General features: G+C 41.3%; 1 protein-coding gene across 15 annotated transcripts in view; it reads left to right on the plus strand.

The window, feature by feature from the left end:
• The window catches only part of PXDNL (peroxidasin like), a 446099-nt gene that overhangs the window by 274932 nt on the left and 145448 nt on the right, over positions 1–25719 (plus strand). For 13 of the 15 annotated variants that reach the window (XR_008292690.1, XM_053208345.1, XM_053208348.1 and 10 more), the window contains 4 exons: positions 10318–10389; positions 15583–15654; positions 21772–21941; positions 24795–24912. Coding sequence is in view for 14 of the 15 variants with exons in the window: in XM_053208345.1 (XP_053064320.1) it covers positions 10318–10389; positions 15583–15654; positions 21772–21941; positions 24795–24912 (432 nt within the window). In the remaining variant the exon portion in view is untranslated. Of the gene's footprint in view, positions 1–7731; positions 8399–8451; positions 9608–10317; positions 10390–15582; positions 15655–21771; positions 21942–24794; positions 24913–25719 lie in introns of those variants that run through there. The other 2 variants (XM_053208352.1, XM_053208353.1) reach the window with 2 other exon arrangements.

Here is a 25719-nt window from a genome sequence, read left to right on the forward strand (position 1 = left end):
CCTTGGAGAGTGGTCTCCAGTCCTAGGGATATCTCTGAAAATGAGCTTGAGAAGGAGGACCCTATGATTTCGATTTGGAAGCAGGCAGTTGGAGGCCCTGCTTTGGCCTCAGCACTAAACCAAGTTGTCCATCCTAGTTTTTCAAAAGCACTCTGTATTGGGAGTCACAGAATGTTGGTGCATACAAATAACTGCTTCTCAGTCGGCTCTTGGTCATGTCTGTTGTATGAAGGACAGGAGTACGGGTGGTAGGCCTTGGCCAAAAAGTCCCTATGCCAAGCCCCTGTCTAAAGTTCTAAACCTTATGGATTTTCTCTGCCTCCTTTGCCCTATATTCCAATCAAATGCCATGGATATCTGCCGCATTCCAGGAAATGCTAGGTGATTTTTATATATGAACTGCAGTTCTCGGCCACCTTGAAACAAGGCGTCATTTGTTCCATGTCACAAGGAGGCTAGTGATTTTCCCAACGTCACAAAGTAAAGGGTCACGTAGGGAGGTGACTACAGGCTCCTGTGCCCAAAGCCTGCGGTCTTTTATCGCACCACACTGTCCCCGTGCAAGGCCTGTGGTGACTGGTGGGTTTTCTCTCGGGTTCTCCCTGCATCACGTTACACTTGCTCAAGTTCGTCCCAGACACTCATTTCTTCATTTCCGCACCACTCTGGGAGCCTCAGGTTTCCTCTTATTCTGTTCCCTTGTATTGCCTTTGGCCAGAGCGTGCCACTAAATCACAGCACTGATGATATCAATTCCCTACCCTTGACCCTTTTGATTAGTAACTCAAACAAGCACACATCTATCAGGGAAGACAGCCTATCAGGAGAGACAAGCAGTCAGAATAATAAATAACATATAGAATCACGTAAGTCTATGGCAAAAATTTTAAAGGGTGCGTGCTTAGGAGTGCCAGGGACGTGGGAATGTGGCTGCAATCTGAAACAGAAAGGGTCAGAGGGGGCCTCACTCAGCAGGTGCATGAGAGCCAAGACTTCAACTGGGGAGGGATGTGGCTGGAGCAGAGACACAGGTTCCGTCAGCATGGGACGCGGCAGATCACAGGAGCGGATTTGCTTTGTATGGTGAACGATTTGCTTTTTGTCCTGCGTGAACCCTGCAGGGGTTGGAAGAAAGACCTGGCGGGATTCGTCCGACACGTTTTAAAATGATGACTGACTTCTGCCTTTTCCTGCCTTCTTCTGAGTTCTCTGTTAACAACAGACTGTGGCCGGGGGTGGGGGGGGGGAGTGGGGGTGGGCAGGGGAGTAGTCACGAGGCCCTTGGTATAAACCAGGCCAGAGGGGGTGGTGCCCCTGCCGCCCTCTGTAGCAGTATAGGTTTTACATGGGTGCACATTCTGGGTCTACGGAAGTAACCCCTTGGATGTAGGATATTGGAGGAAGAAAGAAGGCAAGGATGCTGTCAAGATTTTTTGGCTCAAGCAACAAGAAGGAAGTGCCATCAGCTGGGAGGGAGGAGGCCCTGGGGGGGGGCGGTTATGGAGGGATAATCAGGGTTGCAGACTTGCACGTAAGTGTCAGAACTCTACTGGACAGCCAAATGAGACTTGGAGGCAGGAGTGGGAGAGAGTGGTCTGGACTTCCCGTGCGGCTGGGGTGTCACTGTTCTGCAGAAAATGTTCACAGCCACAGGACTGGCTGGCACTGAGTGTGGATGCAAAGTGGGAAGCCTGGGGACTGAGCCCTGTGCCTCCCGCACAGGAGGCTGGGTAAGAGAGAAGGAAACAGCAAAGGGATCGAGAAAGAGCAACCCTTCTGGCGGAAGAGGCACCAGTGTGGAAAGTACACTGAGGAGGAGGGAGTTACCAACGGGCTCAAATGTCATTGAAAAATCAAATTTCAACACCCGCTCTAGCAGTGACGATAAAACCGTACTGAACTTACCTTGCTTGCTGTAGTGACAACTCAAAATGTGCTCCTCTGTCTTTCTTTCGTATATTTCTGTGACATTTCGGAGTTGATCTTGCCTTTTACGGTAAGGAGAAAATTGAGGGCAAAATTTCAGAGACGTCTCCCTCGCTTTTCTGGCTACCAGGATCCTGTCATGAATTGGTGCCAGCCTGGTTCACTGGGTCACTCTCTCAGCTCCTGTTTAAAGTGACGCCTTCCAATTGTGCATTGGTACCATCCAGTCCCTTCCGTCCTCTGCAGGGTCTTCCTTAACTTGCTTCTTTTAGTTCTTTCCTCCTCTCCTCTGGCACCCTTGTAATTGCTTCCCGCCATTTTGTTCTTCCCGGGCTCTGGAGTGCCTCTTCCACTCTCCAGTCCTTCAGTGTCTGCTCCATACAGCACCCAAAGTCACCACCACTGTTCCTGCTTAAAAAGCAAACCAGGCTTGGGGCACCCGGGCAGCTCAGTTGGTTAAGCATCTGACTCTTGACCTCAGCTCATTTCTTTATCTATCTCAGGGTCATGAGTTCGAGCCCCACTTTGGGCTTTACCCGATGGGCATGAAGCCTGCCTAAACAACAACAACAGAACACCAGGTTTATATCACTATACTGTGCACCTGAAACTAATATAACACTGTAAAAAAATAATATAAAAACCAAACCAGTCTCCAGCTCAGCGTTTTGCAACCTCGGCAATGTTGACAGGAAGGGCCAGGTAATGTCGTGGGGGCCGTCCTGTGTTGAGGACTTGGAGTGACATCCCTGGCCCCTTCCCATTGGATGCCTGAAGGAGCACCTCCCCCAGCTGTGACAAACAAATATATCTTCACCGATCGCCAGATATTCCCCTGAGTTGGAAACCTCTGCTGTAGTTCCTCTCTCTCTCTCTCCAGCTAACTTCCAGTCTTTTGTTCACATTGCTACCCGAAGAATGTTTCTAAAATAAACATTTCACTAAGGATTTCCATTTCTTTAAATCTTATAATGTGTCCTGATTACTTTCAGGATAAAGTTCAAACATCCTTGCTGAGTTTCTAGACTTCTGCAGGCACTTATGCTTCTGTCCAACTACTTCTGTTCTGGAAAAGAGCCTCGTGCTTTCACTCCTCTGTGCTTCACATATACTTGTCTTCTTGCTTCCTAAAACTGCCTTTCTTCTTTTGCATCTAGGTAAGTACAGCTTGTCTGTAAAAATTAGCTAAAGGATCCTGTTCTCTGCACAACTCTTTAAATCTCTGTTGGATTCTTCCTATGCCCATGGCATTCCTTGTGATCATTATCATAATACATATCCTACTCAACTACGGTCATCGATTTCTTATCTTTTACCTCTAACCAGACTGGACTCTCTGAGAAGGTCAAGGATATTGTCTTACACTACAGAGGAGCTCAAGAAAGCTTAGTCATGCTTTAATATGCTGAAGGATCGCAGAGAAGTAAAGTTATTTCTGACATGAGCAATCATTATGGTCATAGTGGAGACAGTACCATTTGAATTGCACCTAAATGGATGAGAAAACATTTTAAACACAGACACTGGTTTAACAAAAGGGAGATTCAAGAGGTGCTTGGGTGGGTCAGTCCGTTGATCTTTTGACTCTTGATTTCTGTTCAGGTCTTGATCCCAGGGTCATGGGGTTGAGCCCGCGTCCACCACTGTGCTGAGCTGAGTGTGGAACCTCCTTGAGGTTCTCTCCCTTCTCCTTCTTCCCTTGCTCTGTGTGCATGCTCACTCTCTCCCTCTCAAAATAAAATAAAATAAAATAAAATAAAATAAAATAAAAATACATAAACAAATAAATAAATAAAAGGAGATCCAGACACAGGGAAATTGAAATTTGGTTAAAGGATGATTAGACTCATGTGAGGGAGGAAGGGAGTCACAAGTTGGCACGAGATCTTGGGAAACTTTGAATTCCAGCAGAAGAAAGTGGAGAGATATTAGGGACCCTAATAAGAGGCCGTTGTAATTAGCGCTTTTTTTCTGTAAGAGCTATCAAACAATCCAATATAGTAGATTGGAAAGAAGAGGGTTGGTTTAGATGGGCCATTTATAGCTATTAGTTCAGGAGAAAAGAAATAAAGACTGGAAATTGGACTATACCTAAACTGTTTTCGAAACATGACTTTTTCCGTAAGTATTCTAATTTAGGATTGGAATAACATTTTGAGGAATCTAGCTTGTACAGTAAAATTTTCAACTGGTTTTAACTGTTTAAGAATAAATATAATCCTTGTATAATAGATTTTGGTAAAATAGACTATTATTGACTTCAGCACAGCATGCAAATAAGACACTAGAAAGCTTTTCTCTTGAACCTAATGGATTATGGTAATTCAGTCAATTTTTGTCTTTAAAACCAGTTAAAATAATTTACTGTGCTCTGAAATAAAGATCTCCGTTCAAATGCTTAATTAACTGCTAAACTGTATGAATAATTTATTGTTCTAACAGATCGTTCTGACTTGCTATTGTGCAATGAAGCTAGAAAATGCATATTTTAGTCTCATCTGATTCGCATGGAAAGTTGGGAGTCACAGTGGTGCATCCAGCAGGCAAAAATTCTCTGGTGCATCTGGAGGCAGGGCACAGAAGATCTCCAAGTCAGCCCTCACCTCTGTGTGCCTTCTCTGAGGTCTGTCTTAGGTGCAGGATTGTTGAGGGCTTTATTTGAAACATCTCCTTTGCCCTATGCTCCCCGCACCTATTTCCTTAGCTTATGTTTTAGATAGACGTGTGCAAAATTATATACACAGACACACCCAGACTCACACACCCGTCTGTGCAACTTCTGTCTCCCAGCGCACTCCTTTTCCCTTCCTGAACTCAAGGCTTTTGAGGAAATAAAAGGTAGCTACTTTTTCCAGAAGGGTTGGGAACCCTGAACTTCCATTCTTTTTGACTGTGCAGTCAGAAACAGATAAATACAGTTTTCTCCTCTCCATCTCTGCTCTCACGTTACAGGGGGGTTGCCAAGGTGATGGTATGGCACAGTGGATTTGTTTTTATGTGGCCCAGTGAGTTCACACTAAAAGCTAAACCAAAACTAGCAGCTTCTCTCCCCGAGAACCGCTCTTCCTCTATTATTTCTGTTATTTTCGTTGTCATTCTCTGGCCGCATGTTCTTGCTCTGCGCTGCATGTTTTGTAAAACTTGGGAAGATTTTTGTTCTCATTTGGGTGGGCTAATACCTGCGGCTGGCTGTGTAAGTAAATATTTACTCAGAGCGGTCAAGTATGGTGTCCTTGCCCACAGAAAATTGTGATTCTAAAACACCTCTTTGGAATGAGATGAATTCAGAAAGCCCCAGGAATCTGCTAGATGTCCTCCAGGTGTGTTAGTGCCTAATGACTCTTTAAGGTTTTAGGAAATGCGATTAAACATACATTATTGCAGATCTCACAAAAGTCAGGCCTCTGTCAAAATTTGTCATGGTTCTTCCTCGAGAAAATGCAGTGCCCTTACAGGATGTTGAGCCAATATTAACTCAGAAAGTTCTCATTACAGTTCCTAAGCCAGTCCATCTTTTGTTTTACACACCCTAGAATGTACTAAGAGTTCAAGGTCTTAGCCTCTTCTTTGCAAAGTCAATGCTGTGTGAAACTACTGGCTGGTCATTTGTTCTTTCAGTGATCAACTGTACAGTGAGTATCTGTCTATCTGTTAAGCCTGTGCTAGGAAACTGGGAATGTTGGAAATGAGCTTAAACCCAGCATGGTCTCTGTCTTCATGGAACTTAGAGTCTAGTTAGGGGAGGGAGACATGGATCAAAGAATCACTCAGACTAGTATAAAATTGCAACCGTGCAGGGCAATGAAAGCCTGGAAGAGGGGATTTGACAAGGAGCCCGGAGAAGGCTTACTGGAGGAAATAACACAGTTGGGATCCGAACACGGAGTAGGAATTCAAGCAAAATGAGAAGGGAAAGGAAGGGGAAGACTGCATGAAGACCTTTGTGGGCAGGAGCGTGGCAAATACGAGAGCCCGGGAGAAGGCAAGAGTGCCGGGGTTGAGGTGGTGAAGGAGAGTGGGGTAAAAGGGAAAGATGGAAAAGAATTTTCAGGTGAGATCATGAAGGCACTTGGCTCTGTTAGAGAGCTTTCTCTTCATTCTCATACAAATTGAAAACATTTAAGAGTTCTAACAAGTATTTCCAGAGGGAAGAGAGGAGAAAGATGTAGGCAGACCAGCTGAATACTTTCTGTGTTGCAGCACCTAAGGTCATGCCCTGGTCTAGTGGAGCGGTTAAAGGGGATGGGATAAATTCAAGAGATACTTAGAAGGCAAAATCAAAAGAATGAGGAGTTTGTGTAGGATATAGGGAATGAGGGAGGAAGGGTCAATCCTAGTTTTCTGACTTCGCACACTGATATGTGATGGTTCCTGTGCAGGCAACCGCACAGGAGAGCAGGTGGGTTGGAGGGCGACTACAACCCTGGCCGCAGACGTACTGGGTTTGTGACACCCATAGGATAGATAAGAAGCTAGGTGTCTGAATCCAAATCTTAGAGGTACAGCTGGAGGTATAATCTGGAAGCCTTTTCCATAGAGATAATTGGAGCCATGCATGTCGATGAAATTATCTAGGGAGGCTGTGTTTGAATAAACATGAAATGACAATGGTGGTAATTTTCTGTGTCTAAATTTGTGTCTTATTTGTGTCTAAATTTTTTTTTCTTTTTAAAACCTTTCTTTAATGTTTATTTTTGAGAGAGAGAGAGAGAGAGAGCAAGCAGACACATGTGGGGAAGGGGCAGAGAGAGAGGGGGACAGAGATCCAAAGCAGGCTCTGTGCAGACAGAGGAGAGCCCGATGCGGGGCTCAAACCCACAAACCGTGAGATCATGACCTGAGCTGAAGTGGGTCACTCAACTGACTGAGCCGCCCAGGTGCCCCCTGTGTCTAAATTCCTTGGAAGGATTCAAAACAAAATTCTGGTCACTTCAAGTGATCATTCACATTTATCTACCTACAAGAAGTGCTTGACAATGTCAGAATTTTCAACAGCCGAGGAAAAGTGAGGTTATAAGAGAGGATAGACTTGCTATGTTATCACGTTGAGTAAAGAGTAAAAATCAAGCCTAAATACTTCTCTGACTGGGATAAAGCCATGGCATAAATCAACTAAGCCTAACAAAACATTGTACTGCTTTGAATTGGGTTAAAGTAAAAAAAAAATGTTTTTTGAAAGAAATTATGTTAGGAAATTTGTTGAATCACATGGACAAAAACCTTAGACGTCTGTGCCACAATCAAACAGAATTCTCTTGGCTGTCTTACTTCCCTGCTAGGAATAAAATCTACTTTTGTGCATGTTTTCACATTCATTAGTAGTGAATTCAAATACTAGTTGCTTATCCTACTATATAGTGTATTAAATTGAAGTTCAGTAGAAAGTATGTGACCTGTAAGAGACCCGGGATGAATCTAGAATTGGGGAGATTTATTTTGGGGAAGTGTTCCTTGAATGGGGAATAAACAGGGCTGTGGTTAGAAGGTTCTCAGTATTTGCATGTTGGAAAAGATTATGCATTTCTTATGAATCACTAAGTACCCGTTGCAAAATAGAGAATAGTTAAATGTTAAAATCAGTATTTTTCAATTACTCTAATTACTGCAGCATACAAATCACAAAATCTATTGACAAAAAATGTAATTCTACATTAGTCCTTCACATCACAGTGGCTACAGCCCTGAACAGAATGTTGTACATTATTTTAACTTTTAGATTGTCTCCTGGCCCTGATTTTAATTGGCTCAGGGCTCCCTACAGAAAGGGCTGTTCATCCTCGCTCATTCTTGTTCCCTCCTTTGTAGTTACCCGCGTTCCTGTGCGAGCTCTGGGACGCGTGTTTGACCCACGATGCCGAGGGAAAGTGTTTGTGCTAAACTCCAGTTTTTATGTGGTGAAAATTCTAGTAAGGAAATTGTTCACGAGAAGTTTAAAAAGTAGGAAGGAAGAAAAATGAGGGCCTAGCTCACTCATGAACTGGAGTACGCACTTTCAGAATCTTCAAGTTGGCATTCAGGTGGCCAAAGGACAGACCTGGGCTTGGGGCCCCCTTCCCTGTGACTTGTTAGGGTGGGCCAGGACCTGGAATGAGATACTTTCCCTCAGTTAAGATCTCGACACCTTCCAGGAGAGGAAGGCACTCATGTAGTGGGAACAGCAGCCAGGCACGCTGAGGAGTAGCCCCCGGGGGTGTTTGCGAGCACGATTTCGCTCCACGTGTGGCTTGGATTTATTACTGATGAGCTCGTGACTGCTCCGTGTGGAGAAGACATTTCCCTCCTTGCGAAAGGCTTTGCTCCTGACCCGGGTGAATCAGGTCTCACTAGGCCATCTGTATGTGCTCTGCCTGTCTGCTGATGTGGGTGCAGCTGTTCCCTTGGCGACCAGACAGGCTGTTGGGCCCATGTGAGAAGAGAAACCTGTGCCTAAACCGAACCGCGGTCCCAGCAATTCCAAGCTGTGTGAAATTGAGTAAGTACCTTAACGTCTCTGTACCTCATTTTTCCCATTTAAATAATGGGGGTATTCATAGAACTCATCTCGGTGTAGCTGTGAGGATTTAAAATGACCAAATGCACGTAAAGTACGTAGAGCAGTAAGTGTTTAGTGTTGTTACTATTACTATTATTTAGTTCATGCTAAATCGGAAGCCCTGATCAGCGTTGATTCATATTCATTATGAAGCGTCCATTTGCATTCTGTTAGTGAGCACGGAATCCCAACCATGCGATACACGTTACTTGAAAGAAAAGTCCTGTGACAGACCCCTCTCCAAATCATTCTTCACTGCAGTCCCCGAGGCTCCTTCCTCTCCCGCTCCTTCCTCCCACACCTGGTCTTACCCCCCAACAGCCGATCCCGTCTCTTCCTTCTCGAAGTCTCCTAGGCTCTACCTCTGGCACTGGGCGCTAGACCAATTACGGAAGTCATGATTTTCGGGAGGGCAGTGTGTGGTGGGTGGGTGAGTGTGTATGTGTCACATAAAGGAACAAAGACAAGGCTGTTTTATGCAAACATTAAAGCAATTATGTCACACGGTGTCACTGTTGTAGCTTTTATAATTAGTGGAACCCTCGGAAGGAATATGGCGACCACCAGCCAAGAGGCCAAATTTCACAGGGGGCAGGGTTGGCTCCCGGATCCAACCCAGCACAGTCGGCAGTGATTGTTCCTTTCCAACTGCAACCTTTTCATTCTGTTGTAATTATCATGCTTTTACGCTGCTGTCTGAAGTGCTCATCCTATGAGAATGATTTTATAAGAAAAGGAGCCTGGGAATGATGTAGTGGTGTCTCTTTTCCTTAAGAATCTTTTTTTCTTCGTTCAGAAGTAGTTCCAACTGTGATTAAATAAATCTATTTAAGTGTAAACATGCAAAATGTAAAGCTTCTCTTCCTGTGTCCTCCCTTCAAGTCACATCACTTTCTGCTGACTAAGTGCAATTTATTGTGTTCTTCCGTCAGGACATAATTCAGTGTGAGACTCGGTGTGTCCTTTCTCGTGGTGACTTTTGTGTTTGCGGTGCTTTCCTGGAGGAAATTCACTGTAGACTGCTGTACGCGACTGTTGGTTTCATTTTGACGACTTGAAAAGGCTGTGTTTAGAAGTCAGGTGCAAGGTGACTATTTAAATTAGAAGTCAAGTGCAAGGTGAATATTTCAGTTAGGAGTCGGGTGCAAGGTGAGTAATGAAGTATGCGGCCTTAGCAGTGGATCTAAGACTTGCTTTGCGGAGTCCTCTGCTTTGAAGGCTTGTTTCTCCATTTCCTCACAGAATTTCTGAGAGAAAGGGAAACCCTTCTGTCGTCAGCTGTGCTGCTTTGTTACTCTGAGAGACACCTTTCTGAAATGGCCGCTTTGGAAACATCCGCTGGGTTGATTGCATAGAGGGGTACCAAGGACAGAGAAGGTCTAGTTCTAAAGGGATTAAAAAAGACACATTACTTTTTTTATATCCTCTGGCATAATTAATTCATTTGAAGTATTCATATTAATACAGTGTGTCGTTCCTTGTTCTCTCTAGACTGGAACATTCCCTCTATCCTGAAATGTAATAAGCATGTGGTCACTTGTAACGTGTCTTCTTGTGATTCCAATCTTAATTATTATTCTAGCTTCACTTTAAAAATTTTAAGGAGTAGAAGAGGAACTTCACCAACACGTAGCATCTTTCTATTCAAGAGCGCTACCCAAGAAAAGGGGTAACATACTGCTTCTGGATGTGCTTCCTATTGGTTCCCGGTTGGAATGTCCGGTTTTTAGGACCAAAACTGTAGAGCAGAGGGGACTTGAGATGCTTCAGAGCTGAATTTCGGCTGAGGCTATTGTTAATTTCTCATTTTATTTTACTTACCAGCACGCGAAATAACCAACTTGTTTTGTGCCTTGCAGCTATATTCACTTCAACCAAATAGAAACGCTACAGCCGGAGACCTTTGGAGACCTTGTGAAATTAGAAAGACTGTAAGTGTTGACTGTTTCCACGTCCTTTGCTTCTGCTCTACTTCTGTTGTTTATACGTGTTGACTGCCCGGGAGATCAGGACATTTTGTTGTAAGCCTAAGAAGCAGGGCCTGCGCCTTTGTGCTATAAGATACAGTCACTGTGAGACAGTCTATAGTTTGAAATCCATGGAGAAAAGATGAATCACCCAATTAAAAATAGGGCAAAAGCGATGAGCAACATTGTGCGAAGGAGGTAAAACCACTTTGAAAATTTGAGGCAGAATTGACCCCAGTTAACCATACACAGGCCCTGTGACCTATCGATCAGTCCCACTTCTGCTTCTAGACACAACAGATGTGCACCAGGAGGCACATTCTGGAATGTTTACGGCAGCATCGCTTCTAACCCCTCCACCCTAGAACTGACGCCAGCACCCGACAACAAAAGAAGAGAAATAGATTGTCGCGTATTCGTAACCCAGGAGACTCTACAGCACATACGAGTCTCGGAAGCGTTCTGAAACAAACAAACAAAAAAATCAAACATCGAAAATCGCATAGTCTGATTTTGTTTTTAGGAGAAATTCAAAAACAGCAGAAACATGCATGGTAGCCAGAAGTTAGTGGTTATCTTTGGAGAGAAGGAAGTGATGGGGGACAGCAGGAGGGGGCTTCTTCAGTGCTGACAGTTCTGTCTTTTTCTGTTTTCCCTGGATGGTAACTACACAGCTGCATTCACTTTTGGGGAAGTCATCGTGCTGACAGCATGGTGTGCACACGCTTCCAGACGAATGTTATATTTAATACAGCTTTATGCGATAACAGTAACAAACCCAGAGGACACTTGGACAGCCTTCTCTTGTGTTGTCTTTTACCGGATGAAGATGCTCTAACCCTTAATCTCTTCTGTCCCTTATAGTACCAAACTGGTTGTGATTTTAGTAGAAGATATGGTATTTTTTTAAAGAATAAAAAAATGCAGAATGACAGAGCTGCACTGAATCAGGAATCTGTTTGAATTAAATATATTGGGAAAAAATTGGAAATTAGGAGTTTGTAGGTTCTGAAAAGGATGCCCTTTCATAGGGATACAGGAAATAGACCCTTAAAATGGAAAGATAAAGAGAGCTAATCAACTGCTTTTCCCATGCCATTACTCTAACCTTATCTGCATATGGAAGTACGGGAATTGTAATGCATGAACTTGCCTTGTTTGGATTTGTGTGTTTGTTTTGCTGAAGGAATGAAACGGAGGAGAGGGAACTGGGTAGGAAAGCGTTCTGTACCCCTTCCTTGTTCTACCAGCTGTGAGCAGTGAGTTCCGCCTTGGCAGATTTCTCCTTCTCAAATACTAGACTGAGGGAGGACAGGCTTCCCTCTTTAGTTGCCCCTCCACACAAAATCCATTACTTTTCTTCTGTCCTGTAATTTTTTCCCCTTAGGGTTTTTTGCCACAGTCTCTTATCTGTTGGTGACCTTTCACATTCTGTCCTCTTGACTGGTATGGATTTATTTATTGTATTGTCCATCTGGGCTATTATTTCAGTAGAGTTCTGAAAGAGAATGAGGCAAATTCGTATGCCTAGCCCACTATTTTGAGTCGGCATTCTTCTGCCTATAACTTTGAAGCATTTGTTGAAATGACATTTTAAATGTTAAAATTAAATGATCGTATTAAGGTATTTCTCACTCTAAACAAATTCAGGCTGACTTTGCCTGTAACCACACGTCCGCAAGTAATGTGCATTCAGCAGCAGCGGCAGCAAGAGGAAATCTAGAATAGTTCTTTATTTATAGGCTTTGATAAAAGCCCCCATGTGTTGCATTCATAAATAGCAACCCCCACCACTTGTGTGGAACGTTCTTTTCAGTGGAGGCATGATGCCAACGCAGACAAGTGAAGACCTGTGTCTTCGTCTTTTCTATGAAGAGGAGAATTACTTTGAAAATCCTGGCCCTTTACCAAAGTTAGATTTTTCTCCAATAGATACAACTTCTCTTTAAACAATCGTAAACTATGTATTATTACATCACCAAGCAAAAGACTCTATATGCATTTGGTGAAGCCACATGGATTTAAACCGGTAATTAAGAGCTTGATGCACAGGCAGAAGATTGCAGTCATGCGTCTGGTGAAGTGTACAGAATTCCGACTTTTTGTCTAATAATTCACGGTTGCTATGGAAGAATGATACCATTTCTCCCCAGTGCCACTGGCCAATTGCACAGCACAGTGGTGAGATCTTGGACGTTCTTCATAAAGCTGGCTCCTTGTATTTATTTTTTATGTTCATACTGACCTCAGCAAGCCATAGTTTGTATTTCGCCTGCTTTTTGTTTGGAATCTTTAGTGAATCTGTCTTTAAAAAATGGGGAAAAGAGATCAAGAGGAAGAAAACCTTGATATTCTGTATCCATAAAGAACATTCACGGTGACTGAGCACACATTTGGTTTTATTGCTTTGGGGAGAATACCAGTTTGAAACAACATCACACTAGATGCTTTACGGAGTCAACCGGCCTGGAAAAATGTCTTCTTTCTCAGGCATGCACCTCACTAAAGCCAAGGCTTTCTCAAGAAGCTTTCTCAAGGTGTTAGGAGCTGAACAGGAGGTTTTCTCTACTTCTTAGAAGGCTCTTGGATTTCCAGTGGATATATCTTGAAACGCTAACGTAAATTTCAGGCAGAAGAGACACTTTTCTCTCCTCAGAACATTAATGTTGAAAAAAACCCTCATTCATGGCTTGGCTTGTTTGGTAGCATGTATATTTCTGTCACAGCAAAGAGACCAGTCTTTGTATCAATTCAAGTCCAATGGATACTGCTAATGTTTTTAATCAAGTGTCTTTAATGGAAAACATCAGCGGCAAATAATTAGACAAACTTTCCAATACAGGAGGAGGTGCTTTTTAGGACTTGTTGGGACTAAAGCGGTCAAAGTGATACTTCCACAAGCAGAACTCAACACATCATCTGCAAAGGCATTTTGAAGATTAACTTCAGGGAAGTTGGAAAGAAGAAAGAAGAGGCGGCACAGGCATGCATCGTCGCACCCCTGCTACACAGGACTGCTGAAATAGTGCTTCTGTTTTAGTACCGTCACTGACATAGTAGTCTAGGAATTCTCTAATAACAGTAATTATAATAATAGTAGCCCCATTTTATAGACAAAGGAACAAATAGTTCAGAAATAACAAGTGGTGATAACACCTGATTTGGGAAGCCCAGTAATATGTAAGACATAAACTAATGTTGAAATGACAGCAATTTGGACATTTTCATCACTGTACAAAATTAAGGAAAATTGTTGACAGTGATTTTTCAATATTTACATACCTTGCTTCCAAATCTGTGGTGGTGGAAATGTTATGCTTTTTTCTTGATTTGATTTGCCTGTTCCACAATTAATTCTGGTCTACTTGGCTTGGAAAATAGATAACATCTTTCGATCTCTGATTATTGATGCAATTTGCAGCTTTTTAAATACGTTAAGAGAATAATCAGCAGCCTTTTTACTGTTGTTATCACAATGCACTATGCTAGTTATAAATAGTCAAATAAGCTTGTAGTCCAGCAAACACACACACACACACACACACACACACACACACACACGAATAAGTTGTCCAAATTATTTGGCTTTCCCCAAGGTTCAGCTGAAATGTACTACAAGCTTTTTCTCCATTGTGAAATTCTATTCCAATATCCCCTGAGATATGAAAATGGATTAGGGCTTGTGGGGATTTAGAATTACTCTGTGACTTCCATCCGTACACCCGTCCTAACCTGTTTACTATTTCTTTTCTAGTCATTGCTTCTTAGTTTGGTGAATTGGGTGGGGCAGAGGATGATGAGTATAAGGAACTAAAATAGTAAGGATCAGGAAAAATTTTCTATCTATTCAGGTGTGCTTCAAATTTCCAAAACCATAAAAACATTTTGCTCCTTCTGACTCCCTGTTACCTTAATCCCTAATAGATAATTAAAATTAAGCTAAAAACATACATTGCTAGGAAAACATGGCCAGATGACCCTATTACACTTTGAGATAGGAGCACTGGTCATGAAGTAGGACTCAGAGGGAGGCTGGATGTAGCTAATTGTTAACACTTTCTACATATTATTCAGTTATTTGTGCCCATTTCCTACAGTCTTCAGAAATAAATGGCATGAAGGGATGCCTGGGTGGCTCAGTCGGTTGAGTGACTGACTCTTGATTTCAGCTCAGGTCATGATCTCAGGGTCATGGGTTCAAGTCTTGCATTGGGCTCCACACTGAGCATGGACCCTGCTTGGGATTCTCTCTGTCTGTCTCTCTCTCTCTCTCTCTCTGTTTCTCTTTCTCTCCATCTCCCTCTACCTGTCGCTCTCACTCTTTCTCTCTAAAAGAAAGAAATGGCATGGAGCTTTCCTCTGTTTTGCGGATTATTGTTTTGTCTTCTTTTCATACACATGCCCTTGGTGGAATATGCTTTCAGTGGTGCTAGTGAGAATGGGAGCCCAGCTGTCATCTGCTAGCCCTAATCTCTCTCGTCACAGTGCAGGGAGGTGGTATGGCCGGGCAGCGCTCTCAGGGAGCCCAGACCCGTGCTGGACTGACCAGGTGAAAGGAGAGGTAGAAATCCTGTGGCATGGGCCTCCTCCGTTGCCTCTATCCATTACCTCTGGTGATGGAACCTAACTGGGAAGAGGAAGCCAGGGTCAAAAGAGCCTGGGGACGAGCTGCTTCCGTGATCTTCGCGGGCTGTGGGCATGGATTTGAAAGCGAACATGCAAATGGTTGGCTGAGCCACGGACCAAGCGGCACCCAATGGAACTGGAGTTTAGCTAAACCGCAGGATCCGGTCAATCATGGTTTGCTTGCGGCCCCCTGCAGTCATACATACACTACTGTGCCATTTGTTTTGATGAAAACATTCTCTATGTCGATTTCCTGTGTGTTTAAAGACTTCCTTTTGTGGTTTTCTCTTTAGCACTTGTAATCTCTAACTAACACAAAAAATTAAAAGACAAAAAAAGAACACGGATGAGAAAATACCAGTATAGCGGTAGAAACGTGCATGTAAGTCTTTAAAACGACGCTTGCATATTTGCCTTTCCTCACTGAGATATTTTTGAAAATGTACTATGGAGTCACAGTTAGACTTTTTGAAAAAGTCTCCTAAATCGTCCTTACTGTGCTGCGATTAAAAGTTACCCTTTGTTTTTCAGGTTTTTGCATAACAACAAATTATCGAAAATCCCGGCCGGGAGCTTTTCTCATCTGGATTCATTAAAGAGACTGTAAGTGAAAGGAAGCGTGCAAACACAGAAACCATATGATTTCCCCCCAAATAAATAAACCCCAAGCGATGATTTGCCTTTGTCTCCTTCTGCCGTGAAAGATCATTGCAATTCTAGCGTGGTCGAGAGAAAACGGTTTCGTTAACCGCACAGCGATAGAGGACACAGATAGTCTACTGAGCTTTTCATGTATTCCCTTAGAAGTGACATTCAAAAGGAATATTGAAGACAGAACTTTCCTCGGTTCTCAGTAATTTCCTTGCTGGTCAAATCTAAAGGCTCCCAAGACTTCCTTTTCCTTTCGCTTTTATTTAAAAAAGAGATGTGAGAAGTTCCAAAGAAAGTCTGACTCCTCTGGCCAGACTTCACAAGCTGGGCCTCGTTGCACCGATGGTTACAGGTACAGTTCATTTCTTCCGACACTAAACAATTCAGAGCGAACACCCCAATCCTGTTTTAGTCTCTAGCTGCCTCCCTTTTCCGTCTGCCTCTGTGAATCACTTGCCTTTACCCTGATCTGTCTCTGCACCGTGCTCTCTGGGTATACTTCTGCATCGTTGATGGATTTCTGGTTGTTATTTTTCCCCTGGGTGAGTTCCAGTTATCAGATAAAGATCAAATGTCCCGCTTCCCGGTGCCAGTTGGAGGGGACACGGGGGCAGACTCACAGAGGTTTCTCTCTCAGCCTTCTTGGGGGCCACGTTGTTGCTGTTGTCTTTCTGGTGTGATGTGCCCAAGTCCAGGTTGACAGGCAAGGGAAGGTGAAGATTTAAGTAGGTATCGGAACACCGAGGGAGAGAAATGTGTGTTGTACTTGGTGCCTGGAAATCACACTTGGAATCGCTGTGTTTCAAGGATCACGAATCATCAGGAGGAACGTTCATCCAGCCCCAGTCCGTTGTTTCGGGCGTTCGTGCTCTGTTTTCTGTCATGGCAGTTCTCAGCGCAGATGCTTCCTCCCCCGTCTTTTCTCCTCGGGCTGTGCTCTTTGTGCTCAAACCCACCAAAGCCTTGCTTGGTGATTCTCTTCACCTGCCAAAATCTTCCTTCTCAGAGCTGGTTGCACTGAGCCGTTTGGAAAAGTACGCGCGTGGATTCTCATTTGCTGTTGTAATAGACTTTGTCTTCTAGAGCAGTTTCAGGTGCGCAGAAAGTAGTGAGACTTCCCACGTACCCTCTGTCCCCACACACAGCCTCTGCCACTCTCATCCCCCACCAAAGTAGAATAGCTGTTAAAATCCACACGTCGGGATCACCCAAAGTCCGTAGCACATCTTAGGGCTCACCCTTGGTATTGCACATCGTATGGGGTCAGATGAACGTGTAACGACATATAGCATATGGAACGTCGTATGGAATATTTTCACTGCCCTAAAAGTCCTCTGTGCTCCTCTGTTCATCCCCTCGTGCCCGCAGCCGGCTCCATAGTTCCATCTTTTCTCGGATGTCATATGACTGAAATCTTACAGCATTCAGCCTTTTCAGATGAGGTTCTTTCATTTAGTAATAGGCACTTCAGATGCCTGCATGTCTTTTCATGGCTCAATAGAGAATTTCTTTTTAGTCTTGAGTACTAGTCCATCGTCTGGTTGTACCACAGTTTATTTCTGCCTTCACCTGCCGACGGACACGTGTTTGCTTTCAAGTTTTGGCCATTAGAAATAAAGCTGCTAGAAATATCCACGTGTAGGGTCTGAGTGGACATAAGCTGCACGTGCTTTGGATACATACAAAGGAGCGTGGGTCCTGGATCTTGTGGCAAAAGTATATCTGGTTTTTGAGAAATTGCCTGGCTGTCTTCCGAACTGGCTGTACCAATGTGGTCCCACCGGCAGTGAGAGGTCACCGGCATTCAGGGTTGTCAGGGTCCTGGATTTGGGCCATTCTGATGGATCTATAGTGGGGTGTTGTTGTTTTCCACATTCTTGGTTTTGAGTCATATCTGGAAAGTGAAAAATACCAAGATATTTTGCAACAAGGCAATAGGATGCTTTATTCTGGTAGTGGGAGGAATATGTTTTTTACTTGCCTTCTTCCTTTTCTTGTTATATTTGTTATACCATATGTGGTTAGAGTCACTGTCTTTGTATATTTGCGGTTATAATTCCCATTAAATGTTTCTTTTCTACATAGATTTCTACCTGGGTATCATTCTTGACTTCTAAGACTCTCAGAAAGTCTTGAAATGCTAAATCCCTTGTTTTGTCCCCTAATCTCTTTGTGCTATTCTTTCTTGTTAAATTTTAGTAGCAGCTTTTTTGTTCTAACCTCTCACATTTAATGAAACGCGTTCACTCCATTGCTGGAGCGAACACAGAGAAGCAAATACTAATCAGGAAGCAGAGGGAGACCTTATTTTACAGTGATGTGCCATTATGTATATTCTATGCATGCACTGTCTTTATTTCAAATGTTTTAAGCCACTTTTATTTCTTTATTTAACATAATTTATTGTCAAATTGGCTTCTATACAACACCCAGTGCTCATCCCCATAAGTGCCCTCCTCAGTGCCCATCGCCCATTTTCCCCTCTCCCCCACCCCCTTCAACCCTCAGTTTGTTCTCTGTATTTAAAAGCCTCTTATAGTTTGCCTCCCTCCCTCTCTGTTTGAGACAATTTTTTTCCCCTGTCCTTTCCCCCGTGGTCTTGTGTTAAGTTTCTGAAGATCCACGTGTGAGTGGAAACATACGATATCTGTCTTTCTGTGACTGACTTATTTCACTCAGCACAATAGCTTCCAGTTCCATCCACGTTGTCTGTTGTGTTGATGTTGTGTTCATAGATGGATGGTTCACTGGTCACTTCTGGTCATGGTAAACTGACATACAGACGATTTGAGCCAGCTCTTCCAGGGTTCATGAGATCTTGGTCAGGCTGAGATGGTGAGCCCTGGTACCTGTTATTCCAAATCCTCAAACCTGTGCCTATCCAGGCTGTAATTTACGCATGAAAATCAGAATACAGGAAAGTAACTGAAGGCTAGTAAATAAGCTGTGTGTACCATCAAATAGATTCCATCTTCAACAATGAAGTCTCTCAACAATTGAAAGAGGGTCACCGCATTGGTCGCATCTGGGAGTCCAAGAAACCTGTGTGGCTCACATGTGCCCTATCAGCACTGGGAGCCGTAGGGGACACTGGCTCGTGGTTTCCCCGTCTGCACCATATCATTTCTAACTCATGACGACCACATTCCTTCCAAGAGTACTGAGAAAGTTAATGAAATTCTTTTTAAAAAGTGCTTTTGGATCTTTGTGTGAAAGGGATTATGTAAGCACAAGTGATATATTACTGTATTTTCAAATAGAAAGATTTGAATTTGAACTTACCCCGTGCTTTTTTATTCCCTTTCAAGTTGCCCATTGAGCAGTGAACAGACCCAAGTGGGTAATTATTTTACTGTTGTGATTCTTGACTGAATGCTATCAAAGAGAAGTTGTCTTTGATTTAGCACATCGGGTGTGATATTTGATGTAAGAGAACCTTCAAAATAGAGAACAGTGAAACGGCAGTGATTTTAAGTGTATTACTAATAAGTATAGGCTAATAAAGATTAAGACAACCCACTTTTATTATTGATAAAATGGTGTTTTATCTAGTTTTATCTAGTGTTTTATTTTTCAAAATTTATGGCTTTAAATGATAGGCTATGTTTTAAGTAGTGCTTTCTCAGTATAAATTTGGAAACACTCAACTTGTAAAGCCTCCCCAAATGGATTTTTGTGCAAAAATATAGTACTATATGTTTTTTCACTACCATAAAAATTCTAGTACTGTATGTTTTTTCAAATATAAAGGAGGTTTTTTTTAATGTTTATTTATTTTTGAGAGAAAGACAGAGCATGAGCAGGGGAAGGGCAGAGAGAGAAAGAGACACAGAATCTGAAGCAGGCTCCAGGCTCTGAGCTGTCAGCACAGAGCCCGATGAGAGGCTCAAACTCACGAGCTGCGAGATCACGACCTGAGCTGAGGTCAGACATTCAAGCAACTGAGCCACCCAGGCACCCCTCAAATATAAAGGAGTTTTTTAAGTGGCAAGTGAAAAAAGAATAACCTATAGTTGTTTTATTCATGTTTTGTATCCCTGCTATGGATGAACATTTTAATTGAAGTCAGTGGTCATAAAAAGAAGAAATGAAATCTTATGCTCTAGTGTTGTTAAAACACACAGGCATGAGGATACATATGGGAAAGAGTGGATTGCTGATTAATGGAGGATTGTTATGTAAGCAATGATGACATCAGGGAAATGGAACATTCAAGAATGGTGGGCCCCAAGGGAATTGTTGATGTCCTGGCTTTGGTTCAACTCAGAAATCTCATGGTGATACTAAAGTGAGAATTTACACCTTAATATTTAACAACAAACTGCTTTTGATAAAATTACCAGACATTAAACTCAAAACATAAATCAGAATGAACTTTGGGCTCCTTCATGTTGAAATAGATCAGTTTTTTAGCCAAGTAGCTGGTTCAGTAAATCAGTCAGTGACAAGGAGCAGACAAGGACACTGAACCCAATACCTTGCTGAACAAGTACTAGTCAAGTGTTACGTCTTATACATCACTCTGGACAAGGCTGAAAGTATTCTCCGTTTCAGTTATGGCTTTATTTTCTCTGTTTAGTGTGAAATCTTGATGGAAGCATTAAGCAAATAAAATCCATACCATTCAGTAACCTTTTAATGAATGTGAGACTTTTTCCCCTTAATTTTAACTATTTAATGCTGCTAAATATAGCTAGTTTTCAATGTAATACAGTTCGAGTACAATATAACAATCTTATGAACGAAGCATCTACAATACACTTCACAAAATTATCAGACAATAAATCTTTCTTAAATTTATTAAAAAATGTACAATTTTCTCGAATTATAGATTCCAAATCTAGAGAAGAACATGATTTTTTTTTTTTTTTTTTACTTTTAGCTTACTATTCCCAGTAACTTGCTACTAATACAGATTCCTAAGTTAAAATAGCTAGGTGATTTTTAATTTTATATGCAAATTGATCCTTTAAATTCCTTTGTTTCCCAAATGATTTTAAAGGACATTTTATACAATTATTAAAAAATATAGCATTTTTAAATTCTTAAAAATCACATAAAGCATTACTTATGACAATAAAATTTGGACAACATAACATCCCCGTCATAAATATATTCATATTATCATTTCATCCCTTGAATTCCCTTGTGCAGAGTGTGACCTCATTACCGCTATAGACAGACTTACGGATTTCATTTAACTAATGCTGCCCTTTCACCCTTCGGATGGATGAAAGAGATGATTTATCACTTTGTATACCCTTTTGCTACACATCTTTTGGCAAGAATGGAGGTACACACCATCAATCTCTTTGGTTATCTATCAATTTTATTTCATGAGGAAAAAAAAATGCGCTGGAAGGGATTTGGAAAACGTAGTAAAACTTAGCGAAAGTGAACAACTTGTGGGCCTAGGTTAGGAAATACCACAAAAAAAATGTGAAGGGCCTACCCATCCGGTCTGCCAGAGACACTCCCAGATGCGGGCCTTTGTAAGATGGCATCATTTCCAGTGATAGCCAGGCCTGTTAACGCACACACACACAAAGAAATTTTAAGAAGTCCTGCCTCTGTCCTTTGGGAAAACTGAAGACACAAGAGAACACAGGCCTATCCATACTGATGTCAAGGTGGTTTGCAAGAGAAAAGAGCCAGTCATCTGAGGCAGCTGCCCAAATCAGACACAGCACGTTTTTAGGCCTCGTTTGGGTAATAAAGCCTCTACTCTTTCTTGTAAGTAACCTCTGTGAAAAAGTTAAAAAAAAAAAAAAGTATACTACCAAGTATAAATTCTCTGTTCTTAACATTTAAAACATCTGTAACATTTCACTATGTATAGTTTCAACTCTGAGCCTTCTCTAAGACAAGTAAGCATTCATTTGATCCTGTAGTTATTAAGGTCAGCTTACAGGTAAGTGTGTGTTGTAGTCTGTGGATAGGTACCGACAAATCCTGGAGTCAAAAATGTGACTAAGGAGGTAAATTGGAGGCAGTTAAAGATTTTAATTCAGAAGATGCAAACAACATTAATAGTCACTCAACAGTTGTCATTCTTGCCTGCATGCCTAGGCGTCTGGATTCCAATGCCCTAGTTTGTGACTGTGACTTAATGTGGCTGGGGGAACTTATGCAAGGCTATGCCCGAAATGGCCAAACTCAGGCTGCTGCTACATGTCAATATCCCAGAAGGCTCCAGGGACGCTCCATTGCTTCCGTAACCGTGGAGGAGTTCAACTGTGGTATGTAATTTTCTCTGTGCGTGGAAAACGGAGTTGTCTTTTGTTTGCCTTTTCTATAAAGGTTTGTTAATACAATGTTGCATTTAAAAGAGCATAATATCAAAAGATGCTACTAAGAGGTTTAGTTAAAAGTATGGTCAATTTCTGTTTCATTATCTGCATTTTCGCCTAAGGGAGTTTTTATCATCATAAACAGAGCTGGGAAAGTCCTTGAGGACCATTTAATCCAACTTTCAAATTTCCTCAAATATTGAGGAAAACTGTCTTTCAACAAGGTCACAGGACCCTGTGACCGGCATTAAAGTTTCCACTTATTCCTCAGCATCACTTAGTGCTAATGATTAATAATTGAGGTTTTTCAGGGGTGCCTGGGTGGCTCAGTCGGTTGAGCCCCGACTTCAGCTCGGGTCATGATCTCACGGTTTGTGAGTTCGAGCCCCGCCTCGGGCTCCGTGCTGACAGCTCGGAGCCTGGAGCCTGCTTTGGATTCTCTGTCTCTTTCTGCCCCTCCCCCACCTGTGCTCTGTCTCTCTCAAAAATAAGTAAATGTAAAACTTTCTAAAAAACAAAAAAAAAATAAATAAATAATTGCGGTTTTTCAACTTTAGATCAAATGGTTATTAGTATTCACAATATTAATGCAAACTTTGGATTTGATAAACATAGCTCATATACTGGCAGCTTTGATAAGGCTATCAGCCTTTACTTGAAGATCCAAGTACAGCTTCTTAGAATATTATTTGGTTCTCACCTCAAGCTTTTACTATAAATAAGATGATACCTACCTATGTATCTATCTAATCTATATTTATATATAGCTTTATTTTTTTATTTATTTTTTATTAAACATTTTTTTTCAACGTTTATTTATTTTTGGGACAGAGAGAGACAGAGCATGAACGGGGGAGGGGCAGAGAGAGAGGGAGACACAGAATCAGAAGCAGGCTCCAGGCTCCGAGCCATCAGCCCAGAGCCCGACGCGGGGCTCGAACTCACGGACCGCGAGATCGTGACCTGGCGGAAGTCGGACGCTCAACCGACTGCGCCACCCAGGCGCCCCTATATATAGCTTTAAATATGAATAGCTGAATGTACATACATACGTGTGCATGTGTGTGATAATCGGACTCCTTGGAGATTTAGTCACGTGAGAGCTTACAGCAGACATTTTCTTTCTAAAGTCCCATTCACCGGAGGCCAAGTTTTTTTTAACTTCTCTCAGCAGGTTATTTGGAAAATTATATCAATATGATCTAATTCCATCCAGATTGAGAAGAAATGTAACTTGGTCTTTATTTCCAAATAAATCGCAAATTGGTCCATACTTTCCATCTTTACTCCCAACTTCAAGTTTATGTTGTGGTCCAGTTTGCCTGGAATACAGTACATCTTAACCGGTGTCCTGGCTTTCATATTCCTCCCTCTCCAATCTATTATATTTGGGGAGATCTTTTAAAATACCTATCTGATGATATAGTCCTTTTTGCTCTGACTCTTTTATAGCTGCCCACACCTGAAAATGAAACACGAAATCCTGAACAAGGCCACACTTCCTGTATGTTGTATCCTCTGGCTCCTCTCTGTATCCCTGATCCAGTCTTCCTGTCCATTTGCTCAGTGAGGTTTACCCGTCAGGATGGTCTTGAAGTTCCTAAAAGTTCTTAAGCTTTTTTCCAATTCAAGGGCTGTCTGCATGCTTTTTACTCTGTCTACAGTATTCGTCTTGCACGTCTCCTTATAATAGCCCTCTTCTTAAATATGAATTACTTAGAAAGGCTTTATTTAATCTCGCTTTCTACCCACCTTCTCCCTATCACACACACACTGAGTCAAGTCCTTTTTTATAATCTATCTATCAAATCACCATTTATTTTTCTTAGCACTTATCACAATATATTATTATACATTTTTGTGTTTGTTTAATTTCAGTTGTTTTCAGTGAAATGATAAACCTATGATTACAGAAATTTTGTTTTGATCACTGTTTCATTACTGGTCTTAGCATTGGGCCTGACATACTGTAATGTTGAATTTTTTTTTCATAAATATATAGATGAATCAAACTACTTTTCCAAAAAGGGTAAGGCCAAGTGTTGATCATATGGACTTTTGATGAAGTGGTTAAGATTGGGACTTGTATAACATTCTTCAGACATATTAGATCTGGTTATTTGTTAAGGACTGACAATCTCAAATCATGTACTTATGAAAAGAAGAGTTTTATCATTTAGAAAGGTTTAGAAAAATTTGTTAAGTTTGCCATAGAAAAGTGAAATTCCCTGTCTAACATTTTTCTCTCATAATTTAACTTCAGTAATCTTATTTGATTCATTAAAAATCAATCTTTCTTATTAAAATAATTTAAATGTTTCCGTGTTTTACCTCTAATTATTACTTGAGAAGGGAAACATTCATTTATATTAATAAGGAATTTTGCTCAGCCAGGTTTGAGGTCTAGACATACAAATTCTTATAAATTGTATAAAGTGGACGTTAGATGGCTAATTGTCTAGGAAGGCTGCCTACAAATTTCAAGCTCAATTGAAGTACTTGGCTTGAAATATCGACCCATAAAATCAAACTTCTTCCATAAATATGGTTGTATTGAACTACTAGAAATAAAAGCACAGGGAAATTTATTTCATTTACTTCATTAGAGATTCCTTTATGCACCGAATCTTTCAAATTTCTGAAGTTTTGTTAAATATATGTCTAATGTCTAAACTGGCATATTACTGGGTAACTGCAAGATAATCTGTAAAACTTTAATGTAGATGGATATTAAATATTCTCAATCTTAGGATACTATAATTTTGTGTCTTTAAAAATACACCAATAATTCTTTTGTCACAGAGAGTCCCCGAATTACTTTTGAGCCCCAGGATGTGGAGGTAACATCGGGGAATACTGTCTACTTCACTTGCCGAGCGGAAGGAAACCCCAAACCGAAGATTACTTGGATACACAACAAGTAAATATTAAGCATGGATGTGTGTTGTATTCTCTTTCCAATTTCATTAACCCATTTATCTTGTTTCAACTAGTTTATCTAGAGATGAAATTTCCCAAATTATCAGAATTTCTTAGAGACAAAAATGTCTTTTAGCATTCATCTTTTGACTTGTCCAAATTATCTGGAGGCTTTTTAAAATTTATATTTCTAGACATTAATGATTGTGAAATTGACTAAAGGGATTTTGTATCATTTCTAGAAGGAAGTAGTGGGATAATAATAAACTAGCGTGTTTTAAAATCTGAACATAATTAGATGTAACCTCATCTTAATTATTTTAGTTGCAAACTGACATTTTACATTTGGTGTTGCAAATTTCACACAATAAATCGTTATAACGTGATGTAAGTGAATTGGCAATAAAGGATATACAAGATTATTTAAAATACTAGTTATTTCTTTTATTCTCATTGCACTATTTGATAAAACATGGTATGTATCAATCTAAAAGTCTGAATATAAAATTAAATAGCAATAACAAACTTAAAAAATTAAAATAAACATCTAAAGAACGAGTGGGAAAGTGATATGAAATAGATACATAGAATGAACTACATGTTTGATACAATTCAGTCATAGGACTTGGATAATTATATTTTCATTAATTACATTATTGGTACCTAGCATGCCTCGCACGTGTCCTTCCCAGGCTTGCACAAAATCTCATTGTTTTCTGTCGTGTGTATAATCAACACTATATTTTTATGCTTTTCTTCACAAAATATTCTGATATTAAAATAGTTTGTGTCTTTTCTGTATATAATT

This window comes from Acinonyx jubatus, chromosome F2, assembly GCF_027475565.1.
Source record: "Acinonyx jubatus isolate Ajub_Pintada_27869175 chromosome F2, VMU_Ajub_asm_v1.0, whole genome shotgun sequence".
Lineage (NCBI taxonomy): Eukaryota > Metazoa > Chordata > Mammalia > Carnivora > Felidae > Acinonyx > Acinonyx jubatus.